At 41.4% G+C, this 22,595-nt stretch overlaps 1 protein-coding gene across 5 annotated transcripts in view; it reads left to right on the forward strand.

The window, feature by feature from the left end:
* The first annotated feature begins 2,772 nt into the window (after nucleotides 1-2,772).
* macf1b (microtubule actin crosslinking factor 1b) overlaps nucleotides 2,773-22,595 on the forward strand; it is a 32,019-nt gene continuing 12,196 nt past the window's right edge. For 4 of the 5 annotated variants that reach the window (XM_061820447.1, XM_061820445.1, XM_061820446.1 and 1 more), the window contains exons 1-26: nucleotides 2,773-3,046; nucleotides 5,256-5,959; nucleotides 6,150-6,206; nucleotides 6,324-6,494; nucleotides 7,093-7,259; nucleotides 7,338-7,497; nucleotides 7,578-7,662; nucleotides 8,024-8,268; nucleotides 8,793-8,912; nucleotides 11,166-11,273; nucleotides 11,359-11,577; nucleotides 12,442-12,645; nucleotides 13,389-13,620; nucleotides 13,756-13,982; nucleotides 14,065-14,187; nucleotides 14,262-14,363; nucleotides 14,490-14,591; nucleotides 14,738-14,902; nucleotides 15,015-15,170; nucleotides 15,499-15,696; nucleotides 21,180-21,308; nucleotides 21,390-21,560; nucleotides 21,629-21,784; nucleotides 21,880-22,086; nucleotides 22,186-22,305; nucleotides 22,376-22,545. In XM_061820447.1, coding sequence (XP_061676431.1) covers nucleotides 5,336-5,959; nucleotides 6,150-6,206; nucleotides 6,324-6,494; nucleotides 7,093-7,259; nucleotides 7,338-7,497; nucleotides 7,578-7,662; nucleotides 8,024-8,268; nucleotides 8,793-8,912; nucleotides 11,166-11,273; nucleotides 11,359-11,577; nucleotides 12,442-12,645; nucleotides 13,389-13,620; nucleotides 13,756-13,982; nucleotides 14,065-14,187; nucleotides 14,262-14,363; nucleotides 14,490-14,591; nucleotides 14,738-14,902; nucleotides 15,015-15,170; nucleotides 15,499-15,696; nucleotides 21,180-21,308; nucleotides 21,390-21,560; nucleotides 21,629-21,784; nucleotides 21,880-22,086; nucleotides 22,186-22,305; nucleotides 22,376-22,545 — 4,418 coding nt within the window. In that variant the 5' untranslated portion in view covers nucleotides 2,773-3,046; nucleotides 5,256-5,335. The remainder of the gene's footprint in view (nucleotides 3,047-5,255; nucleotides 5,960-6,149; nucleotides 6,207-6,323; nucleotides 6,495-7,092; nucleotides 7,260-7,337; nucleotides 7,498-7,577; nucleotides 7,663-8,023; nucleotides 8,269-8,792; nucleotides 8,913-11,165; nucleotides 11,274-11,358; nucleotides 11,578-12,441; nucleotides 12,646-13,388; nucleotides 13,621-13,755; nucleotides 13,983-14,064; nucleotides 14,188-14,261; nucleotides 14,364-14,489; nucleotides 14,592-14,737; nucleotides 14,903-15,014; nucleotides 15,171-15,498; nucleotides 15,697-21,179; nucleotides 21,309-21,389; nucleotides 21,561-21,628; nucleotides 21,785-21,879; nucleotides 22,087-22,185; nucleotides 22,306-22,375; nucleotides 22,546-22,595) is intronic. The other variant, XM_061820448.1, reaches the window with a different exon arrangement.

Below are 22,595 nucleotides of genomic sequence, written 5' to 3' on the forward strand. Positions count from 1 at the left end.
TTGGTATTGAATACTCGCTGAAAAGATAGATGGATTTCGGCAAAGGTTAACGTGTGGCGGAATACGCTTCTGCGTTCATGAGCCATCTCCCCATCACTATGTGGGATTTTTTTTTTTATGGGATTGAGAACAGATCTAGCAACAAAGTATGTGTATGTGTCCAGACTTTTAGATATTTGCAATCTTTTCTGTGTAAATCTCGACGATTTACTCACCAGATACATGTGTATATCTAGTTGTCAAAGACAACCAGAAGCGAATTAACAGTCCAATTTCTTATCAGTGAAAATGTCGACTTCAGCATTAAATATTGGGTTCTCTATGCCAAGTGTCTCTAATTTTTCCATGTGCCTTCATTTAGTATCACCTTCTAAATGGTATTGGACGAAACTCTGGGCGTAGTGCTATAAGACATATTTTTGTTTTGTCTCAACGGATTTAGGATAGAACAATCCTCTGACCGGCAATATGGCAACATAAACAAAATTCTGGCTGGCAACTAGTTCAGGATGTACCCTGCCTCTTGCCCGTTGATGCCTGGGATAGGCTCTGGCACTCCCTCAACCCTCGTGAGGATAGGCAGCTCAGAAAATGGATGGGTATAATAATTGGTGGTGTCATGCTCCTGGATTCCAGCCCGGGCTGGGCATGGCCAGCTAATCAGAAGGTGCACACCTGCGCCTCATGAACACTGATTAGACCCAGTACATATAGGACCCGGGGGACGACAAATACTCCGCTAGATCGTTGCTCTTGATGCCTCGTTCCCGCACTCCTGCTTTCCTGACTTCTGATCTCCGTGCACCGACCCACGCCTGTCCACTGACCACCCTCGTAAGCCCGTCCGTACTGATACTTCGGTTTGTTTGGACTGTCTACCTGATCTCAGACCTCGGACTGAATAAAGGTTTCCTCTGTACTGTCTGTTGTCTCTGGAGTCGTGCATTTGGGTCCACCCTTGAGCCCCGCATCGTGACAGGTGGTGGCAGAGTTGGCAACATCCGAAATCTAAAAAGGTTTTGAAGCTGATGTATTAGTTGACTCTTTTTGCTGCTTTTGTTACTCAGCTGTTTTGTTTTTTATTATTTATCCAGGCAATATATCAAAGCAATGGAGATTTTCATCTGTAAATCAAGCAAAATAAAAACAAATTGACAACAAAATGCTGATGGCTACTCTTTGGCTGTGTAACACAGATACTTTTTGTTGTTGTAGTCGGGTTTATGTTTTGTCTTAGTTATCCTCTTAAGTATTATGACTGAGGCTGAAGCCAATGCTAGTTGACTTGAGGAAAAAAAATAAAATAAAGCCCAGCATGTCTGCCAGTCATTTTTGTTTCTATGTGCCATGCAACTGGCTAACGATCAGTCGAGGGTATACCCCGCCTCCTGCCTGAAGATACCTGGGAGAGGCTCCATCACTTCCGTGACCCTTGTGAGGATAAGCAGCTAATATAATGGACGGATGGATAATGAATTGAATAAAAAAAATTATTAAAAAAGTTACATTTGCTTTTCGACAGTTTAGGTTGGCTATAACAAAAATTCAACTAACTGACCTTGTGAAGTGAATGTGTGCGTGTCTGTTAATTGGAATTGCTCAGGGGGGAAAGTGTGGGTGTGTGCACAATGCAAGCACGCACATGTTAGTTGGAACAGTTGATTTTCATTATTTGGGTGGCTGGTGAAATACAGAAGCATCAAAATAACTATTCTGGGGACATTGTAAAAGTCATTGGTGTGCACATTTGCCCAGAACTCAATTCTATATTTTTACAGTAACAATGTTAGACTTCTATTTATACCTAGAATACCTAAAGGTGCCTCACGGTTTAGTCAAAACATCCAAGAATGGTAATGGGAATAGCTGCAGTAAGTAACGAGACGTGATATCATTTCACAATAGGGGTTCTATTGTTTTTCAAGGCCAAAAGCAGGGAAAACACTCATCTTGTTGTACTCTCTGTAGGTTTCTTTCTTCCTGAGCCAGGATTACAATGGCTGCAAAGTAATTTGAAAAGTAATCTGAGATGTTGTTGTACAGTGCCTTTCTTGCTGCTGAGGAGCACTGCTGCACTGCCGCTGAAGGGAGAATGGGCAATGCAAGGGGGTTGGGATGTTTGTATGAGTGGGTGGGTATCAAAGTGGGTGTGGGTCTCTTCTTTTGTAGCCTGCAATTCTCTCCCTCACCACCAAAAGGGGGAATGGGCTGAGGCAGCTGTCACTTAACATGTGAATGTTTTGAGGGCAACCCGGGGACCTTTAGAAAACCCTTCTTTTCTGTTTTTTTTTTTTGCACCCTGCGCCCGCCCACCCGCTCAAGACACAGCGGTATGGAGTTTTTAAGCCGCATTCACATCCAGAGGAGGGGCATTTTCAGATGAAAAGAGGGGGAGTTCGAGAGGAAATCCCAAGGAAAGGTTAAAGAGGGCACTTTGCCATCCAGCTGCCTTGTACAGGAGCAACCTGAGCAGTCTCAGAACTGGTGAGAGTGATATCGTCCTGACGTTAAAGGCGCCTGTCAAGAGTCTGACCTCCATAGATGAGCTGCTCTTGGCAGGGAACTGTGGGAGTTCAACTGAGTCATTGGAATACATTGTCTCCATCTAGGCACGCTATCCCATCAGCGGTGTTAACAAGCAAGGAATTCCTCTATCGCAGCTCGCACAACAAAGAAGAAAGGGAGAGGAGCAGAGCCGGTGGGAGGAGAAGTGAGCTGAGGGGAGGGGTGCACTGTGAGGGGAAAGGAGGAGGACATTGTTTCCCTGTGGCTGTGGGCAACAGAAAAGCATGAGATATCAGGATATGTGCGTGGTAGTGTTTAGAAAGTGTGTTTGTAGGTGAGCATGTGTAAACGAGTAGAAGCGATTGAGTGTGTATTCAAGAGAGTATGGACGTGTTGGTGTGCACAGTTCTCAGTTTGGGATGTTGGAACTGGGAGGCCACTCAAAGGATGCTCAGACAAAGCTTTTTTTTTCTTTCCTGTTTGAATGCTGAATGGGGACTGGCTGGATTCCTTTACTCATGCTGTTTGTCCCTGAATTAGGGTAAGTGTAGTTCACATAGTTCCAAACTGCCAAAATGCCATGTATTAAACAAAAATTGTTTGGACATTCCTGGCCAGTCCTTGAACTAGAAGTCCACATGATCATGGGGGACTTGGTACTGTATTTTATATTCTGAGTAAGAGAATCAAATAGCGATTACGCTGAATAGACATTGCAAAATTCCGTCCCCCAAAGTTTTTTTTTTTTTTTTTTTTTTTAGCCTTTTGATCTTGATCTTAATCAGTCCTGATTAACATTTGAACACATTACCCATTTAGTAAACTTATGATGTCAAACTTTGGATCTGTGACTTTTTAGGCCACAATAGCCATCCCATTTTGTCATACTAGTCTCAGGAGTAAATGATTAGCTCTTCTGCATGTTCAGGGAACACTAAAATGATGAAAGGAGAGTGTCAAAACATCATAGTGATGATTCCTGTGATTGATGATTCTTGCTCTGCTGCTAATTACAAATATGCTCAATAATGTGGCTGTTGGACCATCTAAATGCATTAATTTTGGTCGAAATAAAGTAAATATGTAGATATTGGAATATAATTAAGCACTTAAATTATTATTAATTATAGTATTATAATATATTTTTTAATGATTGTGGTTATTTTAATTATTAGGATTTATTTACACAAAAACATCCTTGTCTATGTATACCACAGGATTACGCTTTGTAGTTAATTAATTAAATTTGGTATATGCATTTAACAGAAATAGAGTTCAGAACTGGCTTTATTTTTAATTAAAAGAGATCCATAAAATGGTTAAGTGTTGGGTCAGTTAGGTCCTCGCAAGATGAATTAAATGGATCAGCGGAACTTTGACTTCTAAGTCAAAGACAGTTGTATGTTGGATTTTTAGGATGCGCGTTATGTCCGTTGAGACACTGAAAGGCAGTTTTTGGATGTGTAGTAAATGGATGGATGGATATCTTTACATAGCAATGGTTGGGAAGTTGACAGAAAATATCACTATATAGTATATTGCTGAATCTCCTGTAACTTAATGGACACCTCTGTTCGATCACTGTGAAGCCAAACCTGCGATTTAGCAAACAGCTACATGTGGCAATAAAAGACGGCACACCCTTGCTCTTGAATTGTTAACCCATGTGGACATGGCCATAGTTACTTTGTCCTAGTACGCTCACTGGTGGGCAGTGATGTGAGCTAACCAGGTAATAATTGATCCAAAGGCTGGGGCTTGGTCCGTGACCATTCTCTGATCTGACTTAGTACTCCCCTGTGTATTTCTTGACCGGATCTTCTGCCGGGTGAGGCACACAGCACATGATAGGTAATTACAAATTCACATGAAGGTATCAAATTTAGACTCTCATTTAGTTAAAAGCCATGTCCTCTACACCAGAATGTATGTGGTTAGATACTGTATTTGTGAGAAAAGTAATCAAATTTATTGTCGCAGTAAATGATTCCTTATTTCAAATTGCTACAAACTCTTTGGGTCCCAAAAGTGTTTAAAATAGAAATATCATAAGTATTAACCATTGTCTGCCAAACATTTAATTCCCCTCTCTGTTTTTGTTTAATCAGCAAACCATCTGTTTATCATTTTGTTGATGCAACCACCATATTGAAAGCTTACTTTGGTCATCAAGCATGAATAAGGTGACCAAGTATCCTGAATCGTGACAACCCTGCAGGAAGGACCCTCCTGCACAAAGAACCTTTCCTGTGATTGCCTGTTTGGCTCACCTCACCACCTCTTCTATAGTCCAAATCACCATAAGAGCATTCACCCGTAACCACTCTTCAAAACAACAATAAAGGGATGGCATAGAACAAAAAACTTTTTTTCTTATAGTCCTCTTGCAAATTACAGTCAAAAATATGTTGATGCCATTAAGAATGGTGAGACAATAATATTTCCCCCTTGGACTTGGCTGATGAATTAAGATGGATCATTGCCACTGGTTCATCATGCCAACAGTGGGATCCTTGATAAGGCTGTCACATAGATTTGTAAACCCAGAATATTTGAGTTGCTGATGTGAGATTGAGTATGCATGTATGTGGTCTAATTGAAAACAAAGCCACAGCAAGAACCAGAGCCAAGTGTCTCAGCTTGCGTTCCCTCTGGACAATAAAGGCACTGGTTTTTATTTTAGCTATGATATGAAGAGTTATGAAAGAAAAAAATTATTTTTGCATGATGATTCATCTGTCTTATTTTAGGAAGCTACAGGAGATTCCACATGCATGGCCGAAGGCACTTAGCTGATTTATTACGTCAGTGCCCTTTGGGCTGAAAGATTATGGGTAACCTCATAACCCGGCCCAGCTGCCTGGGTCAGAAGTCCAAGCATGTGCGGTCGGATGAGGTCTTCCTGAAGGAGTGCTACCAACGGCGAAAAGAGTCTCAGTCTCCTCAACATGGGCACGATAAGAACAAGGACAGTATGGTACAGACAGAGGAGGCACAAGAACCTCATCACAAGGGAGAAGAAAGAGCTCATACACCAGTTTCTGACAAACCTCTGCACAGCTCCCCTGCTTCCACAATCAGGAGTACTAGTACTTTGGATAATGCTTGGCACAGTACCCCCTCTCCTATAAAAACATCACGCAATGGGACACTAACAAGAAGAACCATGCCCCCAGAGTTTTCAAGATCTCCCTTGTCTTACCCTGACAAGACTGCTGCAGAGAGAAGGGCCAGCTTTCAAAGGAGGGACTCCAGAGAAGGGAGTCCCTGGTCCTGGAAGACTGTGGCGTCACGGGAAGTGACAGAAGTGACAGAGGTGACAGAAACAATCGTGACTGAGATCGTGGAAGTCACAGAATATCCAACAGGAGATAAGGGGGGTGACCCCATAATCACAAGAACTGTTCGAGTACTAAATGGAGTGGCCCAGGAACTTGCTGAGGTTGAGACAAAAGTAACTTTTTACTATTTTATATCACTTGATTCCACCTACTTCATCCCTGTTTCTCTCACCTAAACTAACATTGTGTCTTTCAAAACAATGCCTAATCTCAAATATTCCCATTGGTCTGATATTCAAAAACTGCATCCAATTAACAAATTTTGATTTAAAAAAAAGTAATGATATTTTGTTCACTTCACAGCTCCAAAGTGATGGACACTCAAGCTCAGACCAAGATTCCTGCGTGGCTAAATGGAGGGTATGTTTTTATTCTCCACTCTGTTACCATTTTACACTACCAAAAAATTAATTACATTTTCCAGCCTTCCATTCATTGAATTCATTTGGTCAATATAATGAGATTGTCTTTCTACAGGAAACCAAGTCTACATTGTCTCTGCAAGACATTTCTACCAATTCTGAGATGTTCCTTCAAAGTCTGGAAGCCTTGCTGACGTGGGTGTGTGAAATAGAAGAGCTCACAGCGAATCAGAAACCTCCATCTTCAGAGGTCAAAGTGGTGAAAGCGCAGCTTCAAGAACAAAGGGTTTGTTTCTTATCACCTCATTTCACACCCTATAATCATTAGATTACCTACAGTAGGGGAATACGCCAGAATAGGCATGCTGCTGAAAGGTGCAGCAAGGTCAGATCCCTTCTCTGGTCAGGGGTGAATGGCCCGCGTTGGTGTCCACAGTGGCCTCTTGCATGTTTTAATGGCCATTTCCTGGGAACAAAGGAGGCAGTTTTCTCACCTTTCCGCTCTGACTTCAGCTATTGTGAGTTCTTCCAATGATGTGAACCTTACTTGGCAATAAACAATATCATCTTGACACCTGAGAAGGGTACAGGCAGGAAAAAAAAAAGAAAAAAGATGAAACATCAAATGGCTTTTCCACATGATTGATCAGAAATGGAACTGATCAGAAAATATGCCTAATGCATTCTAACTTGATATGGGCCTCTACCCACCCCCAGCCCACCTTTACCTTTTTGTAAAATTAAACAGTACATGTCTAGTATAAAGTTTCCATTTTTTACCTTTGTGCTTATGAGTTAATTGACTCAAAGAATCCTTACCACGTGACTTTTTCTTTTCTTCCTTTTGGTATAGTCCTTACTCATTAACTGAGAATATTTTTTAGCTCCTTCAGCGACTCCTAACAGACCGACAGAAAAGTATCGATACTATGATGTTAGAGGGTCCTCGGCTAGTGGAGGCCTACCCAGGAGAGGAGGGAGAGCAGGCTAGAGTCAAGCTCTCTGCCCTCAAACAGAAGTGGGAGTCTATACAGCGAGAGGCGGAGCAAAGGTCAACCACTTTGACAGGCAACTCCAACTCACACATTTCAGTACATCTCATTTACTGTTTAACTATGTTTTTGGGCAGGAGGTACAGTTTGGATGCCATTTTACCTAGGGCTCAGATCTTCCAGGAAGGCGTGGACAATGTGCAGCAGTGGCTCATATCTGTTGAGCAGGCCCTTGCTGAACTGCGTAATGCTGAAAGAGTGATGCTGCATCTTTCAGAGGCCACAGACGGGGCGAAGGTAGGAAATGTATACCTCTTCTAAATACTGTATTTTTCAATTGGAGGAGTAGAACTTGACATGCATTCATTTCTTGTCAGGCCATCACGGATGAGATCCAGGTTAAAACTGCTGACCTTGCAAAAGTTCAGAAAACAGGTCATGATCTCATGGAAGTGATCTCAGGTAATATTTTATAATACCAATACAAGAAGTCATTTGGATTTTGTGTATACACGAATCGAAGGTCAAATTTGACACAACAGAGGGGAACACGAGAATTGCTAATATGAGCCACTTACTGAAACTAGTCTCCAGTTATTTAAGCAAAGATGTAGCAATAAACAGAGGCATGTCTAGCTTAATGAATCCCTCCTTCCAAATACACCTCCTCACTTTTGTAAATAAATGCCCCACTCACTGTTAGAGGAACTAGAGTAATACATATGAGATTTCTTGCAAAAGTCTGAATTTGTCACTGACGGTCTCCAATGAACATTTCAATATATTTGGCTTGCCCAGTGATTGTTGCTGTGACTGATTTCAGAGGAGGAGGAACACCAGGTGCAGGACAAATTAGATGCACTTCGTATCCGATGCTCCGTGCTAAATCTGAGTAGTCTGGATGTGCTCCAAAGGCTTGAGCAGGCTCTGGAGGCCTCCAGTCGCTGTACATCCAGCCAGGAGGACCTCCACCTGTGGCTGGGTCGCATTGAGAGAGAACTCTTGGGTGCAGCAGGTGCACAGACACATGCCGGAGATGCAGTCCTATGTGCAGCAGAAAGACAGAGGGTGAGATCAAGGATTGAAAGAATTGTCATCTAAAATATCCAGGTTAACTTGCTCTATTGGACTTTGGTACTGAGGTGACCAGACACGCTGTATTTATTAAACAGAACCCATCATCTACAATATTTTCAAATTTCCACATGAACCAAGAATGAATGTTATCCATTGGTGTGTTTCACATTTAATCATTTACCAATAATGTTGCAAGTGTAAATGAAAAACAAAGACTGAAAGCTAAGAGCTAAGCATATCAACTAACAATAAATTCTGCGCAGAAAACATAGACGTTTTGTAAAGCATTGTAATTATTTACCACAGTCAGACTGAGATTAGAATTGTTCGGCTTATGGGTATGTTACTTTTTATTCATACATAGTTGTGATTATTTAATTTTCATACTGCATTCTAATGATAACGTTTGTATATCTTTTTTTTCTTTTCACTGTAAAATCTTGATTTAATTGTAAAATGTAGAGTATATATTATTTGTGCTTTTATTCATGGTATTCCGCCTTATTTTTTTATAGCTGGAACAGGCAGTGGTGAAAGAGATGGCTTGGTTTAAAGATGCAGCACAAAGGCTTGAAAAGTTGAAAATTGTTCATTTGGATCCAGAGCTCATATCCGAACAACTCAAGGAGCAGAAGGTTGTGCCAATGAACAATAAGTAACCATGACATTTGTAATGTGTGTGATTTGTTTTAGATTTGTTTAGGAACTAAACACAGGGATGAGAATGACCAATTTGGAAAAACACTGAAAACGTCTGCCTTTGGGGGCGTGCTCAAAGGGGGGGTAATCCCCCCTTTGGGCATGATTTTTTTTTTTTTTTTTTTATAAAATGCACCGTTAAATGGTGACCTCTGGTTACTTCTAACAGTGCAAATACAGGGCAATCATAATATTTTTAAAACTTAAAATATGAGTCTAAACAACCCAAATAATTTTGCCAAACTTCAGACGTAAAAATGTACACAGTGAAATATTTATCAAAGAGACTACTGCACTTACAAGTTATACTTTAGATATAAGTACACAAGTGTGTGTGTATATATATATATATATATATATATATATATATATATATATATATATATATATATGTGTGTGTGTGTGTGTGTGTGTGTGTGTGTATATGTATGAGAGAGAGAGAGAGAGAGAGAGAGATCATGAAATATAAAAGTGAGCGATAAAATACGTGATCTACGGGGCCAGTGCGCTACAGATAGGCCTAATCGTATTAACAGCTGTCAGTTATATAATATTTGAGAAATTTACGTCCAACTTACCTGTATGTTTCCTGGTTTGGATATGCTCCTGGATATTTTTTGCTCCTATCGGAACACAAAGTGCACAGCACTTTGCCGGGAGCGCCCACTTTTTGCATGTGTTCGGTTAGACATGTTACAGTTTTTGTTCCTATCTGCACGGTTACACTTTTTTCAAGCCATGCCCATATGGGACATTTGTTTACCCCGTGGTTTTTAATCAATTTCCCTACCACGATCATCTTCATCTTTTCGCTCCAAGACTTTCACCATACTAGAAAACGTACATACCGTTTGATAACATATACGCATGTATGTCTGTAAGTTATATCTATGCTGTAGTAAACAGAATGCTTCTCTATGAAATGTTAACATCAGAGTGAAAATATAGATGAAATACCGCCAAAATGATGCTGGAAATCATAATGTTGTTGTTATTATAAACACAAAATTTAATGCAAACAGGTAGCAATGCCATTGCCGATAGATGCCGGTCTTGATCAAAGCGTCGACCTGCGTCAACCCGTACAAACCCCCCCCCAAATTTTCTACAACGAAACTACACGTTTCACAACCATGCAACAATGACATTGTCGACAGAAAAAATTCAGAATTCCAGGAATCCGCAGCAAATTCTCATCCCTGTAAACAGGCCCACAAAATGGCATGGGAATTTAAAGAGAAATGATAACAAGCCTACCAAATTAGAATGAATTAAAAAAATGCTACATGTATAAAATTGGTTTTCAAAACTTCAATAATAAGTGCGACCTCTCAGTTCTCAAACACTCAAGGTGTGTCGAATGAATGTGACCAAAGGAATCAAACATACTGAGGAAGTGATTGACTATGGAACGTAAAATCACGTTAGCAGGCTCAACTTCAAAATTGAATGGTTATTGTGGACTGTTATCATAAAAATAATCACACAAGTCAACTTACCCTTGTTGTTAGTGACATAATGTGACAGCAGGACATGGGACATTATGACAACGGTACAGTAGGAGAAACCCCAGATAGTTAAAACAGTTAGCATTGCCTCATTCACTTGTATCAAGTCAAGCACAAAGATACGTTGTCTCTGGTGGAAGTTTAAAAAAAAAAAAGTCTGTCGTAAAATGGGCACTGCTGAGTTGCCTGGTAATGTTGAAGTTGAGCTCACCATCTACATGTCTTAAAAAGTCAATCCACCGCTTTTTTATTTTCTTTTTTTTAAGCATAATAAACATCACTAAGCTGTTCTGTAAATGGAGGCATTTAGTGAAGATGTATTTTTGGAACTGAGGTCGTAACTACTTGCTATAGTGATAAATGGGCATTGTATGAAAACTAACTCACAACTGAGCAACAAAGCCAAATGATATTTCACTTTGTCCTTTTTTAGTGGAGGAGGGAAGTTACGCTAGAAAGTATAGGCCTCAAAATTCAAAAGGTGAAAAAGATGCATAAGGTGTATCTCAACAATTCAGCACTATATTTTCATAAGTCTTTGCATGTTTTCAGCACTATAAACATATCAAATGTATTTCAAAACAAAACATGATATCTGCTTAAAGCCTCTTTCATGGTGCAATTTAACTTGATCAGAAACTTCAGAGCATGCACAAATCAGGTGTTTTGTCTCCCGAATAGATTTTGTCAGTTGAGATTCTACAACACAGATTCAACATTGAGAAGATGGTAAAAATAGCTGAAATCTTGCAAACATATGGTGAGGAAAGTGAAACTAGGAATCTGCAGGTAATGTCTCTATAATGTAACACTTTAGTTGAAAAATGTGTTGTTGTCGTTATTTTTTCATATCTCCTTTCATCTCTCTATGCAGACCCCATTAGATGCCTTAAAGGAACAATGTGCCACCACGTCAGCTACTAATTCCCATGGAGTTCTGCAGCTAGAGCATGCTCACTCACTTCTTGTTCAGTTCTCAGAGGGCATTGCTGAGGTTTCACCTTGGCTAAAAGACACACAAATCTTTGTTCAGCAGCTCTCTCTCAGCACAATTAGTTACGAAGGATTTCGTGAACAGCAAGACCTTTTACAGGTAAAAAAAACAACAAAAAAAGCCTTACTCTCCATATTGTACCATTTCGTCACTCTTTTAGACTCCCTTATTTAAAAGAGGGTTATGCGCTCTAGGTGGCTCTCTGATGGTTTTCACCATTGAAGTTTTGGGAGAGCACCAAAGTGAAAAATGAACTTTGAAGAGATGGAATTACAAATTTTAGTGGAACAGGCAGAGAAACCTATGATTGAGTCACAGAAAGTAGATGTATTGCATGGGAAGCAATTTACTTGATTTGACTGAGTGTGTGACATTTTCATGCACATTATCGGCTCAGCCTGGGTAACATAGCAGTTAATACTTAGCACAACATACCCAAAAAGTGAGAGAGTCAGAAATCATTTGGCTCAAACTCAGCCCTAAGATCATTCACAAGCTCCCAAATTGCATTGCTGAATAGATGGTGGTGGTGTTGGCTCTCTTTTATCACTATTATTCGTTCCAATAATTAAATATTTTCATAAAACTATCTTATTGTATTTTTACACAAACTCATTATAATATATAAAATAATCATGACAATTATCTTTAAACTATAATATCAAATACAAAATATGAACACATTAACTGTATAGTAAATTGATCATAAAAATGGACTATTGTTTCTGAAATGCTTACAAAAGCAAAAGAAATGTGTTCTTCGCTTTGTCTCTCATTTTGCCTACACCACCTCATCAATATAATGTAATATTTCAAGACAGAAAACCTACCATTGGAATTTGTGTGTAAATCATGTTTGTGCCATCTAATTGTAACTGTTTACATAAACTGTAGGCTTTTGCCTTTTTGCGAGTTGCAACTCAGTGTTGTTTAACAATTTCAGTTTTTTTTTCCATTGCTAAGGGTCTGAGAGAGTCAGTTGCCGAACATCGGCCATTGATCTCACGCTTATGCTCCTTTGCAAAACGCCTGTCGGAGCTAAACCCAGTTCAGGGAGAGGTATTTTTTCGTATAGCTACTGAGGCTGAGGAACAGCACCGAGCCATCAGAGACTGTGTCAGGGAGACTGCCATTCTACTTGAAGAGTCCTTACCCAGATTCACTCAAGTAAGTTTCTACCCTTTGTAAAGAAAGAACGTGCCAAGACAGTAATCTGATCACTCAGTGACGTTTGATGTGGAAAAAAATGTCCTGCAAGAAAATGGAAAAAAATAGAATGACAATCCATAGGTCATCAATTCAATGCAAAGGTGTCACACTGCAGAATTAGTTCCAGATACCGATGATCCTAATACAGATCTCTAATATGAATGAATTGGTCTTGTGTTGTAGCTTTTCCACTAAATGTTATTAAATAACATGTATAGTTATATGTATTTTATTGGTCGATAAAAACGTTTACTCTTAATGTCAGAGAAAACAAGAGGAACCACAAGAAGGACATAAACAGTAATTTTCATTGCGATAATACAGTAATACAGCAGATGGCATGGTGGACGACTGGTTACCACATCTGCCTCACTGCTCTGAGAGCCCTGGTTCAATTTCAGCCTCGCATGTGTGGAGTCTGCATGTTCTCCATGTGCCTGCGTGGGTTTTCCGGGCACTCTGGTTTGCTCCCACATCCCAAAAACATGCATTAATTGAAGACTCTAAATTGCCCATAGGTGTGACTGTGAGTGTCAATAGTTGTTTCTATGTGCCCTCCAATTGGCTTTCGACCAGTTCAAATTGTACCCTGCCTCTGACCCAGAGTCAACTGTGATAGACTCCAGCTCACCCATTACCTTGGTGACAATATCAGTACTGAAAATGGATGAATGTATAATAAGCTGTTGTTGTTACGGCAGCTGAATGAGAGGATGGCTCTTCTCAGACAAAGTCTTGACCGCCTGCGCAGTCGCATCCAGACTCCAACATCCCTTCAATGCCTGACACTGACGATTCAAGAGCAGTTGCATGACAATAAGCACACACTGTCTGAACTGTACAAGTTGGAGCTGAGTGTTGCAAGTGTTAAGACACAGGCGGAAGACTTGCTGACTAACACACAGCTGGCAGCAGATCCCTCCATTGGCACAGGTAACAAACACTGTCTGAAATGAACTTTTTTTTATCAATACAGTAGTTATGTTGCTCTAATCCATACTGCAGTCATTGCACATTATGTCAGTGGTGCTTATCGAGAAGCATTTTGCTACATCCTTCCAATACTAGCAATCCAGGAGCAAGTCTCCACTCTTTCCCAGCTGTTGGCCAAGACACATGGTGAGGTTCAAGAAAGGGAAAGCTGGTTGCTCAAACTACTGGATCTGTCCATAAAATTTTGGAGCGATGTTGCGGATTTCACAGCAGCTCTCAATAATGCTCAGCTGGCAGTTTTGGATCTTAATGCAAGTCAGATGGACTTTGAAACAATCCGCCAGAGCTTGGAGACCATGGAGGTTAGTCTGAGAAATCTCAAGCCTTTTTTACCATGAAACAAAGTTTGACATAATTGTCCTTTTTCATTCTGACACACAATAGACTCTCAGGGAGGATATTGACACTTTACAAGGAGATCTAGACACGCTTGGTGTTCTCGGAATGGATTTCATGTCAGCATGTGGGGACACAGACAAACCAAATGTCACAAAGAGCCTGGATGAAGTAAGCATTACATGAAATTAATCAGATTTGATGTTATGAGATGTGAGAACAACAATGTGTTCGATGTTTTTAAGCTTTATTGCCTATGGAACAATTTGAGTAAATTGTGGAATGAATGCCAGACAAAGCTGGAGGAGTCCTTGCAAATGGCCTTAAATTATCAAGACACTATGCAGGTGTGTAGAGGATTGTGATTTTGTTGTCTTGAATAGAGGAGCAAGTTCTAAACATGTTATGTTCATAATTCACGCATCTTGTGTACTGTATAATTCATCCATCCAGCCTAACATTTTATATCTCAGGGACTTTTTGAATGGTTGAAATCTGCAGAGCTGAGGTCAACTGAAGAGTTCATGGTTGGAGCTGATCTGGAATCAGTAAAAGAGCAGCTACATGAACTCAAGGTGAGGATTCATTCTGAGATGACCACTGTAGCTACTATATGAGTTCCTCCATATGTTCTGTTTGTGAAAATTATTTTGGTTTTGCTATTTTTCATTTAATGTACTGTATATCACCGGTTCTTTAACTCTGCATTTATTTCCCTCAGGAATTTAAGCAAGAACTTTATCAGAAGAAGATTGAAATAGAAAGCCAAAACCATCGCTTTGTGTGTCGGTTGTCTCCAGGCACAGAGCGTCCATCCTCAGTCTCACCGCTGTGCGACTTCCGACTACGTTGGGACAGTCTAGAGTCAGAGACTGTCAGCAGACAGGTGAGAGTATGACAATATATATCAAAATGAAAGATTTGTGTTCTGCCACAATACTTAATTGTTCCAGTATTCTAGTTATTACCATACAGTCCAAGTCTGTTTCTGTTTGCAGCATCAACTGGAGTGCGCTCTACTGGGTCTGGGCCAGTTCCAAAACACACTGGATGAGTTGCACATATGGCTTGCCCATACTGCTGAACAATTGCAGGGTGGAAAAATAATCAGCATCGACCTGCAGGCTTGTGAAATAGAGCTGGCCAAACACAAGGTTGGCAATGAGATCATAATGATCCTAAATGGTGAAAATGCCTGAAAAAGAAGGAAATTATTGTACACCAAAAGAATGTCACTGCGGCAAATATCTCTCCAAATAGCAATAGTAAAACCATTTCCCTGAGCATTGGATGAGAAACAGAAACATAACAGTGTCTACTATATCCTGAAAAAAGTTCGATTCTAACACATGTGTTCACAGAAACAATCTCTACTACCATTTAATGAACTCTTATCAGGACTGCGTATCATTGACACACCAACAGACAACAGCTCATGAATTTGCTTGTGAAAGTAACTGAAATGTCTCCCATTTCTTCCAGGTCTTGCGTAATGATATTATGTCTCATGTTTGCACAATGAAGTCCCTGAACCAGGCAGGCAAGGAGTTGCTGGAGGCTGGATCTGGGGACTCTGCACATGGGCTTCAGTCTCGATTAGTTCAACTCAACGAAAGCTGGGAATTTGTTCATTGTGAAACTGAACATTATCAGCTGGAGTTAGAGAACAGAGTCAGTCAGGTAATGCTGTTCACTTACAAGTTTACGATTGTGGGGTGCAGTTTGTTCAGTGGCTTGCTCCAAAAATAATGGTAGTGTTTTCTCCCACTTATCTTCAAGAAATGTGTAAAAAAAAAAAAACTGGTGAATTTTTTTAAGGTCATTTTTTTCACTTTTACAACAGTATTTGTTCACTGAAAAGTATATTAAATAGTTGAATCCAAGCATTAAGTTACACTCACATAATCACTACCTGAAATAACATGGAGTAACTTTACATGACAATTACTTTGAATTTGTATGGTCCTTCCACATAAAGCCATATTCTCCCATTTATGCAAAAGTCCTGTTTTTCAGGCATGGACTTGACTATTTTCAATTTATAGTACTCTGTATCTGTGAAAAAGGTAAATCACAGTTTAAGTTTGAAAATGCCTCATACTAGCGGATATGAAGTTGGCCAGTCATGATGTGCGGACAGCTCTGGGTTGTGGGCAACTCTCACAATTCGAAGGGAGTTTAGTTTTTTTCTGCATGAAATAAAGCAGGTAAAAGTAATTTAACCAGGATACGATGCTTATGACTCAGACCATGTTTGGATGTCCAATAATTATAAATGAAAAATAAATAAATAAATAAAAGTACACGGCAAATCAAGTTTCTTCAAAAGTTTTCAGTTCAGATATTTATCACCATGATCTCTTTCCAAGCAAGAATTTCCATGGAAGAGATGTTTTTGGGTTCTTTTTTTTTGTGGTTGTCATTTGACACTACAAACACTGAATTTAACTTCGGTATTTTAAATACATTTTAGGTTGACAAAGATTGTTGTAAATGTACATAAACATGACTCAAACATTGATGGCAGTTTTAAAAACAATGAGTGAAACTGAATTTGACAAAATATATCTTATTATACGGCTCACCCTATATAATGTGACAACCTCAATATAATGGACCTTTCCAACCTGTCAATCACTTGTACAATAATAGCCAATCAGATAGCCGCATTGACTAATATATGTAATATAATATAATATATACGTATCCTATAAATACAAGGGTTAATAACTGCTGATGAGGCGCAGGTGTGCGCCTCCTAATCAGTGCAGGTGTACGGGAACCCGCACAGCCAGAGCTGGACTGGCCGGACCATGATAGTACCCCCCCCCCCCCCTTAACACCCCTGGCTTGACCCTCCCACAAGCAATGCTGGTCGGTCGCGTGCGGTTGGAAAAGTTAATGTTACAAACAAAATGGCCCTCAGATGCGCTTCGGGAACGTGCAATTCTGATGAAAAGATATCCGGCTAGATTACAGGGGGCCGGGTTGATTCATTTTCCAAAGCCTAAAACGCAGTTGAGCAAGGGTCTACAATGGATTAAGGCTCGCGGAAAAGCACGTGATTTACAACTAACTGTGGACAATAAACACAAAGCTGTAGGTTCAAAGTTAAGTGAGGGTGAAGTATCTGATTTCATTATTAGTGCTTTATACATTACTGGAGAACAACTTTCACTTTGTTAAAGCAAATGCAAAGCAAAGCAAATTTATTTGTATAACGCATTTCATACACCAGGTAATTCAATGTGCTTTACATGATTAAAGACATTTCAAAACAAAGAGGATTTAGCTTTAGCCTCCAAAAAGACCTCCTTGAGGTCCAGATAACAGGATGGCACCGCGGATAACTCTGGGACGGGACCTGGCTTCTATGTCAATGGGCGCAATTTGAATACTCCCCTCCTCTTGAGTTCCGAAACACCCCTTGCTGCACTCTTCGCCCCACACCCTGATTTGACCCGTGATCCAATCAATATGCGGGTTGTGCTCCTTAAGCCACGGGCTGCCCAGGATGATGTTGCTGCTCCGTGAGTTGAACATGTGAAACTTATTCTCTCCATGTGACCATCCGGAAACGTCATTCCCATTTGTTTGCGTACGGTGCGTCACCCGACAGAGGAATTTGCCATCCGCCGCATACGCATTGCGGAACCGCTGCGTCTGGAAGTTTGCAGTGCCCTACGCTTCAACTTCACGGGGGTTAATTAAATTAGCGTCTGAGGCTGAGTCAATTAACGCTGTGACGGAACACGAATGCCCCTCCATGCTTAAGGGGACCTGGAGCAGCGCTCGACTCGATTCCGCCGCGGTATATCTTACACTCACCGGAGTAGTGATCTTGAGGCCGGGACGGTTCGGTTTGACCGGGCAGTGGGCTACTAAGTGACCCAGGCGCCCACAGTAGAAGCAGCGTCCCTCCTGCAGATGTCGCAGGCACTCCTCTGCTGGGCCATTGAGGCCTTCCACCTACATGGGTTCCGTCTTGGGTGTGGGTGTCGGTGGCGGAGGTTTCTCCTCCGACAAGTGTGTCCATTTGTCCCTGGATCACTAGTCTCTGATCGATTTTGAGAGCCAGGGCGATGAGTGAATCCAGGGAGGTAGAGAGGTCCACGGCGATGAGAAGGCTGTGGATCTGCGGTGAGAGCCCCTGGAAGAAGGCGTCGAGGAGGGCGTCCTCGTTCCATCAGCTCTCGGCTGCCCGGATGCAGAACTCGATGGAGTAGTCACCCACTCATTGCTGTCCCTGGTGTGATGTCATCAGCGTCGCCGCTGTTTCGCATTCCGGTGCGGCGTACTGGAAAACCTGTATAATGGCGCAGACGAAGGCCGTCCAGGAGTGACACGTTTCAGAGTTGCGACTCCACTCCGCCGTGGCCTACACCTCCGCTCTTCCCGTCATGTGGGACATGAAGAAGGCGATTTTTGCGCGGTCCGTCGGGAAGGAGGAAGCCTGTAGCTCGAAGTGGAGGTCACACCAAGATAGGAAGGGTCGGACGTTCCTGAGTTGCCAGAAAAGCGATCGGGTCAGGAGAGAGCTGTTACTCCGGTATGCTGACTCTCCGCGGCTGGTGGGGTAGTCGGAGCGAGCTGGGCAGGGGTAGAAGTCAGAGTGGCCGCCATCGGCATGGTAGTACCGGCGCTAGCCTAAGAGGCTAGCCACAGCTCTAGCCGGGCACAGATCTCAAGGAGCCTCTGGTTTGTTACCTGGAGGGCAGCTTCCTGCTCAGTCAGGCTGCCTTGGAATTGTAATGAGCGGCGGATGGCTTCGAAGTCGGCTGGGTCCATGTCTTGGCCAGATCGTTCTATCATAACCAGCACTCGAGGGCGGACTCAAATGCATGACTCGGTGGACAGGAAGGCAGTGAGGAGTGAGTCTTTATTCGTTCCGAAATCGATAACAGCGGAGTCAGTCAGCACAAGGAGCAGGAACAGGAGAGACAAGTTTACGGGGTTAGTCGGGATACAGGTGTTGGTCGGTACACGGGAGGTTGGCGTCAGGAATGTGGAAGTGCGGGAACAAGTCATGGGTGGCGACCATCTGGCAAAGACAGATCATCCGTTGGGTCTTATAAATACAGGGGTTAATCACTGCCGATGAGGCGCAGGTGTGCGCCTCCTAATCAGTGCAGGTGTGTGGGGACCTGCACAGCCAAGGCTGGACCAGCAGGACCATGACAGTGTGACACATACAAGAGTTCACTTTAGATGTTTTTCAGATGGTAGAAGGCAGTTTTTGTGATTGATTTGATATGATTGTTGAAAGTCAGGTCAGAATCAGTCAGAACATCAAGGTTTCGGACTTGGTCTTTGGTTTTTAAAGATAGAGAGTCCAGGTGTTTAATAACAGCAATTCTCTTTTCTTTATTGCCAAAAACAATTGTCACAGTTTTGTTGTGATTTAGTTGAAATTTTTGGCTCATTCAGTTATTTATCTGATTGAGACAGTGGCACAATACCACAATTGAACTGTAGTCATCTGGAGACACTGCTAACTGTGTGTCATCTGCATAGCTATGGTAGTCAAAACTAAGGTTTTGAAGAATTTGACCCAAGGGTAGCATATACAGGCTGAACAGGAGAGGTCCAAGAACTAACCCTTGAGAGACCCCATAGGTCATCACCTCCAATGGTCACAAAGTAGCTCCTTTCCTCCAGGTCGGACCTAAACCATTTGAGAACCTTTCCATTTAGTCCTACCCACATTTCCAACCTGTTTAGCAGTCTATTGTGATGTACCATATCAAAAGCCATGCTGAGATCCAACAAGACCAAAATTGAAACCTTTCCTGAGTCAGTGTTCAACCTTAGAGAGCAGATTCTGTACTGCGATGAGTTCGGAAACTTGTCAAAAAAGTCCATTTAAATTCAAGAAATTGCTGACTTTTTCAAGAATCTTGGCCATGAACGGCAGATTTGAGATGGGTCTATAGCTTGCTAACATGAAATCGTCCATTGCTCTGTTTTTTTAGAAGAGGCTTAACAGCAGCTACTTTAAGAGCTTTGGGAAACTCGCCAGACTGAAGTGAGCAATTGATTATTTGTTGCAAATCAGGTAGCACTGACTTCACCATAGTTTTGAAAAAGTCAGATGGTATTGTGTTGAGACACCTCCTTGATGGTTTCAACTGCTGAACAGTTTTCTCAACAGTTTTTTGGTCAACTGTAACAAATTCTGACAAGTTAATAGAGTTTTCTTTGGTTGGCTTCAGATGTGAGATCATTTTATCTTTTTGCTGATTTGTGCTGACATTTAACCTGATGGATTGTATTTTTTCACTAAAATAACGGGCAAACTCGTTGCATTTGTCACCTGTTTTCTGATTTCTAGATCTATCTGATTCGGGGGGTGGGGGTTGTATGCTTGTCAACCACAGCAAAGAGAGCACATGTATTGTTAGTGTATCACTGACACGTGTATGTTAGTGTATCACAGACCTGCTGAATGAAGTGTGTAATGTTTTATGCCGACGAGTCGGGTGAGTGATACGTAAATGCACGATGTCAATCAAGAGAAATGTCTATTTGCCTATTTGTATCGCATCGGACTTTTAAGACAGGGAGGGCACTGGGTTCCATTACGAGCCAAGTCAAAGGAATAGACCCACTCACTTATAAAGACTACAATGATATTACTTGTGATCTTTCCAAGTAAAAAGTACTCACCCTGCTTTACATGCGCAGTACGATTCCATAATTTTATCCTGTTGGATTTCAATATGAAGTTTGTGAGGCGTCAAACTTTCTTGCATTGATCGCCAACGTTTTGCTGGAACTCTGACATTGCGTCCTGCAACGTCCGTCCAAAATCTTAATTCCATGTCCATATCCTTGCGTGAAATAGGTGAGACCTATCTGTATATCTCTCTTGGACAAGTTTGACACATTTTGCAAAAAACATACCCCATTATCTGGAATACGCGATACAGTATCCAGTTCAAACATGTTCTGTTCAATCGCCATTTTGGAAGATTGTGGGGCACGGCAACTGTAGCTAAGTGGGCGGAGCTGAAGATCGCCAGTCGGAAAGGTCCATTGCAAACTTTCAGGTTTCACCCTTCCAGCTATCTCTGCTGTTTATTTTGAAGCTCCTTTGTTGGGTTGCCAAATATATGTTTGTGCACTTTTATTCAAGTGAAATGCATTTTTGTCTTCTTTTGCAGGTGCAAGATATTACAATGGAGATTCAGGACCTTCTCCAGTGGCTGGACAACACAGACATGAGATTGCCATCTTCCAAATCCATGTGGGGAATGCCAGAATCAACCAGTGAGAGGCTTAATGCTCATTTGGTGAGCCAAACAAACTGTTATACTTCTTAGACATAGCTTCACATTAACATCCTACTCTTTTGTTCTGTTCACCTGCAACAGGAGTTGTGCAATGAGATGGAGTCAAAACTTCACACCTACACAGATGTGAAAAATTCCATCCAAAGAATGCTGGAATGCAATAATGTTATGCGGGGATCAAGTACAGAACACACCCTGTCAATCTTAGAACAAAAGTGGTCTTCTGTCTACAACAAAGTTCAAGAGCGCAAGGTTTTCCAACTCATCTGTTTGTTATCAATATATTACACAATTAAGGGTCTATTGCTATTTTTTTTCAGGCAAAGCTAACAAAAGGCTTGAGTCTTGCTAAGGAATTCTACAGTGATATCCAGGACCTTCTCACCAAGATGACCAAGTGTGAAGAGTCTATTGGACTCCTCCCAGCTCCCAGCTTTGTTCTGGACACAGTTTATAACCAACTGGAAGATCATAGGGTAGGTCATTTCAATATACAGTATATTGTTTTATTTTGTACTTCAGCACGATGTAATGTAATCCCTCTTTTCTCTGTAATAACGTATCTGTAAAGACCTTAGTAGATGAAATCAATGGTTACGGGGAGAAGAAAACCACAGTGGAGAGTGCTGCCAGGAGACTTGCAGAGCTTAGCAGGAAAGAGGATTGTGATGTCATTCATAACCTCATCATGACTGTCCAGGATCGCTACAAAAAGCTCCATCAGTGTACTTCAGAGAGAGGCAGGATGCTGGATGAGGTCAAAAAGGATGCCAAACAGGTAGTGGGTTTTCTATGTTCAATATCAAAATCCATGTTCAGCGATGCCTGAACTGAAAAACACGATCACAATCAAAGTAAAATTTGCCTTTACTTTCAGTTTAATGAATCTTGTCGCCTTCTGATGGACTGGATGTATGAGGTAGAAGAAACCTTAGATAACCATAAAGAGATTGCTCCGTCACATGAGGAGATTAAACAGCAACTAACTGAGCAGAAGGTACATTCAGGTTTTAACAATAATGTTATGTTATGTGTGAATGTTCATGGATCCTGCTGATTTTCTTTAGGCATTCCAGAAAGTGTTGAGATCCAAGAGGCCCATGTATGAAGTGACACTAAAGAGTGGCCGCAAACTTCATGAGAGAGCACAAAGCAGCCATGACAAGCAGCACCTGGAGAACCTCCTGGCTGAATTGAAAGACACGTGGGACACCATCAGTGGAAAGTCTACCGAGAGGTTCCATGATATGTTGTTATTGGCAGGAGAACATGAATTTCTACAAAGTA

This window comes from Syngnathoides biaculeatus, chromosome 5 (assembly GCF_019802595.1).
Source record: "Syngnathoides biaculeatus isolate LvHL_M chromosome 5, ASM1980259v1, whole genome shotgun sequence".
NCBI lineage: Eukaryota > Metazoa > Chordata > Actinopteri > Syngnathiformes > Syngnathidae > Syngnathoides > Syngnathoides biaculeatus.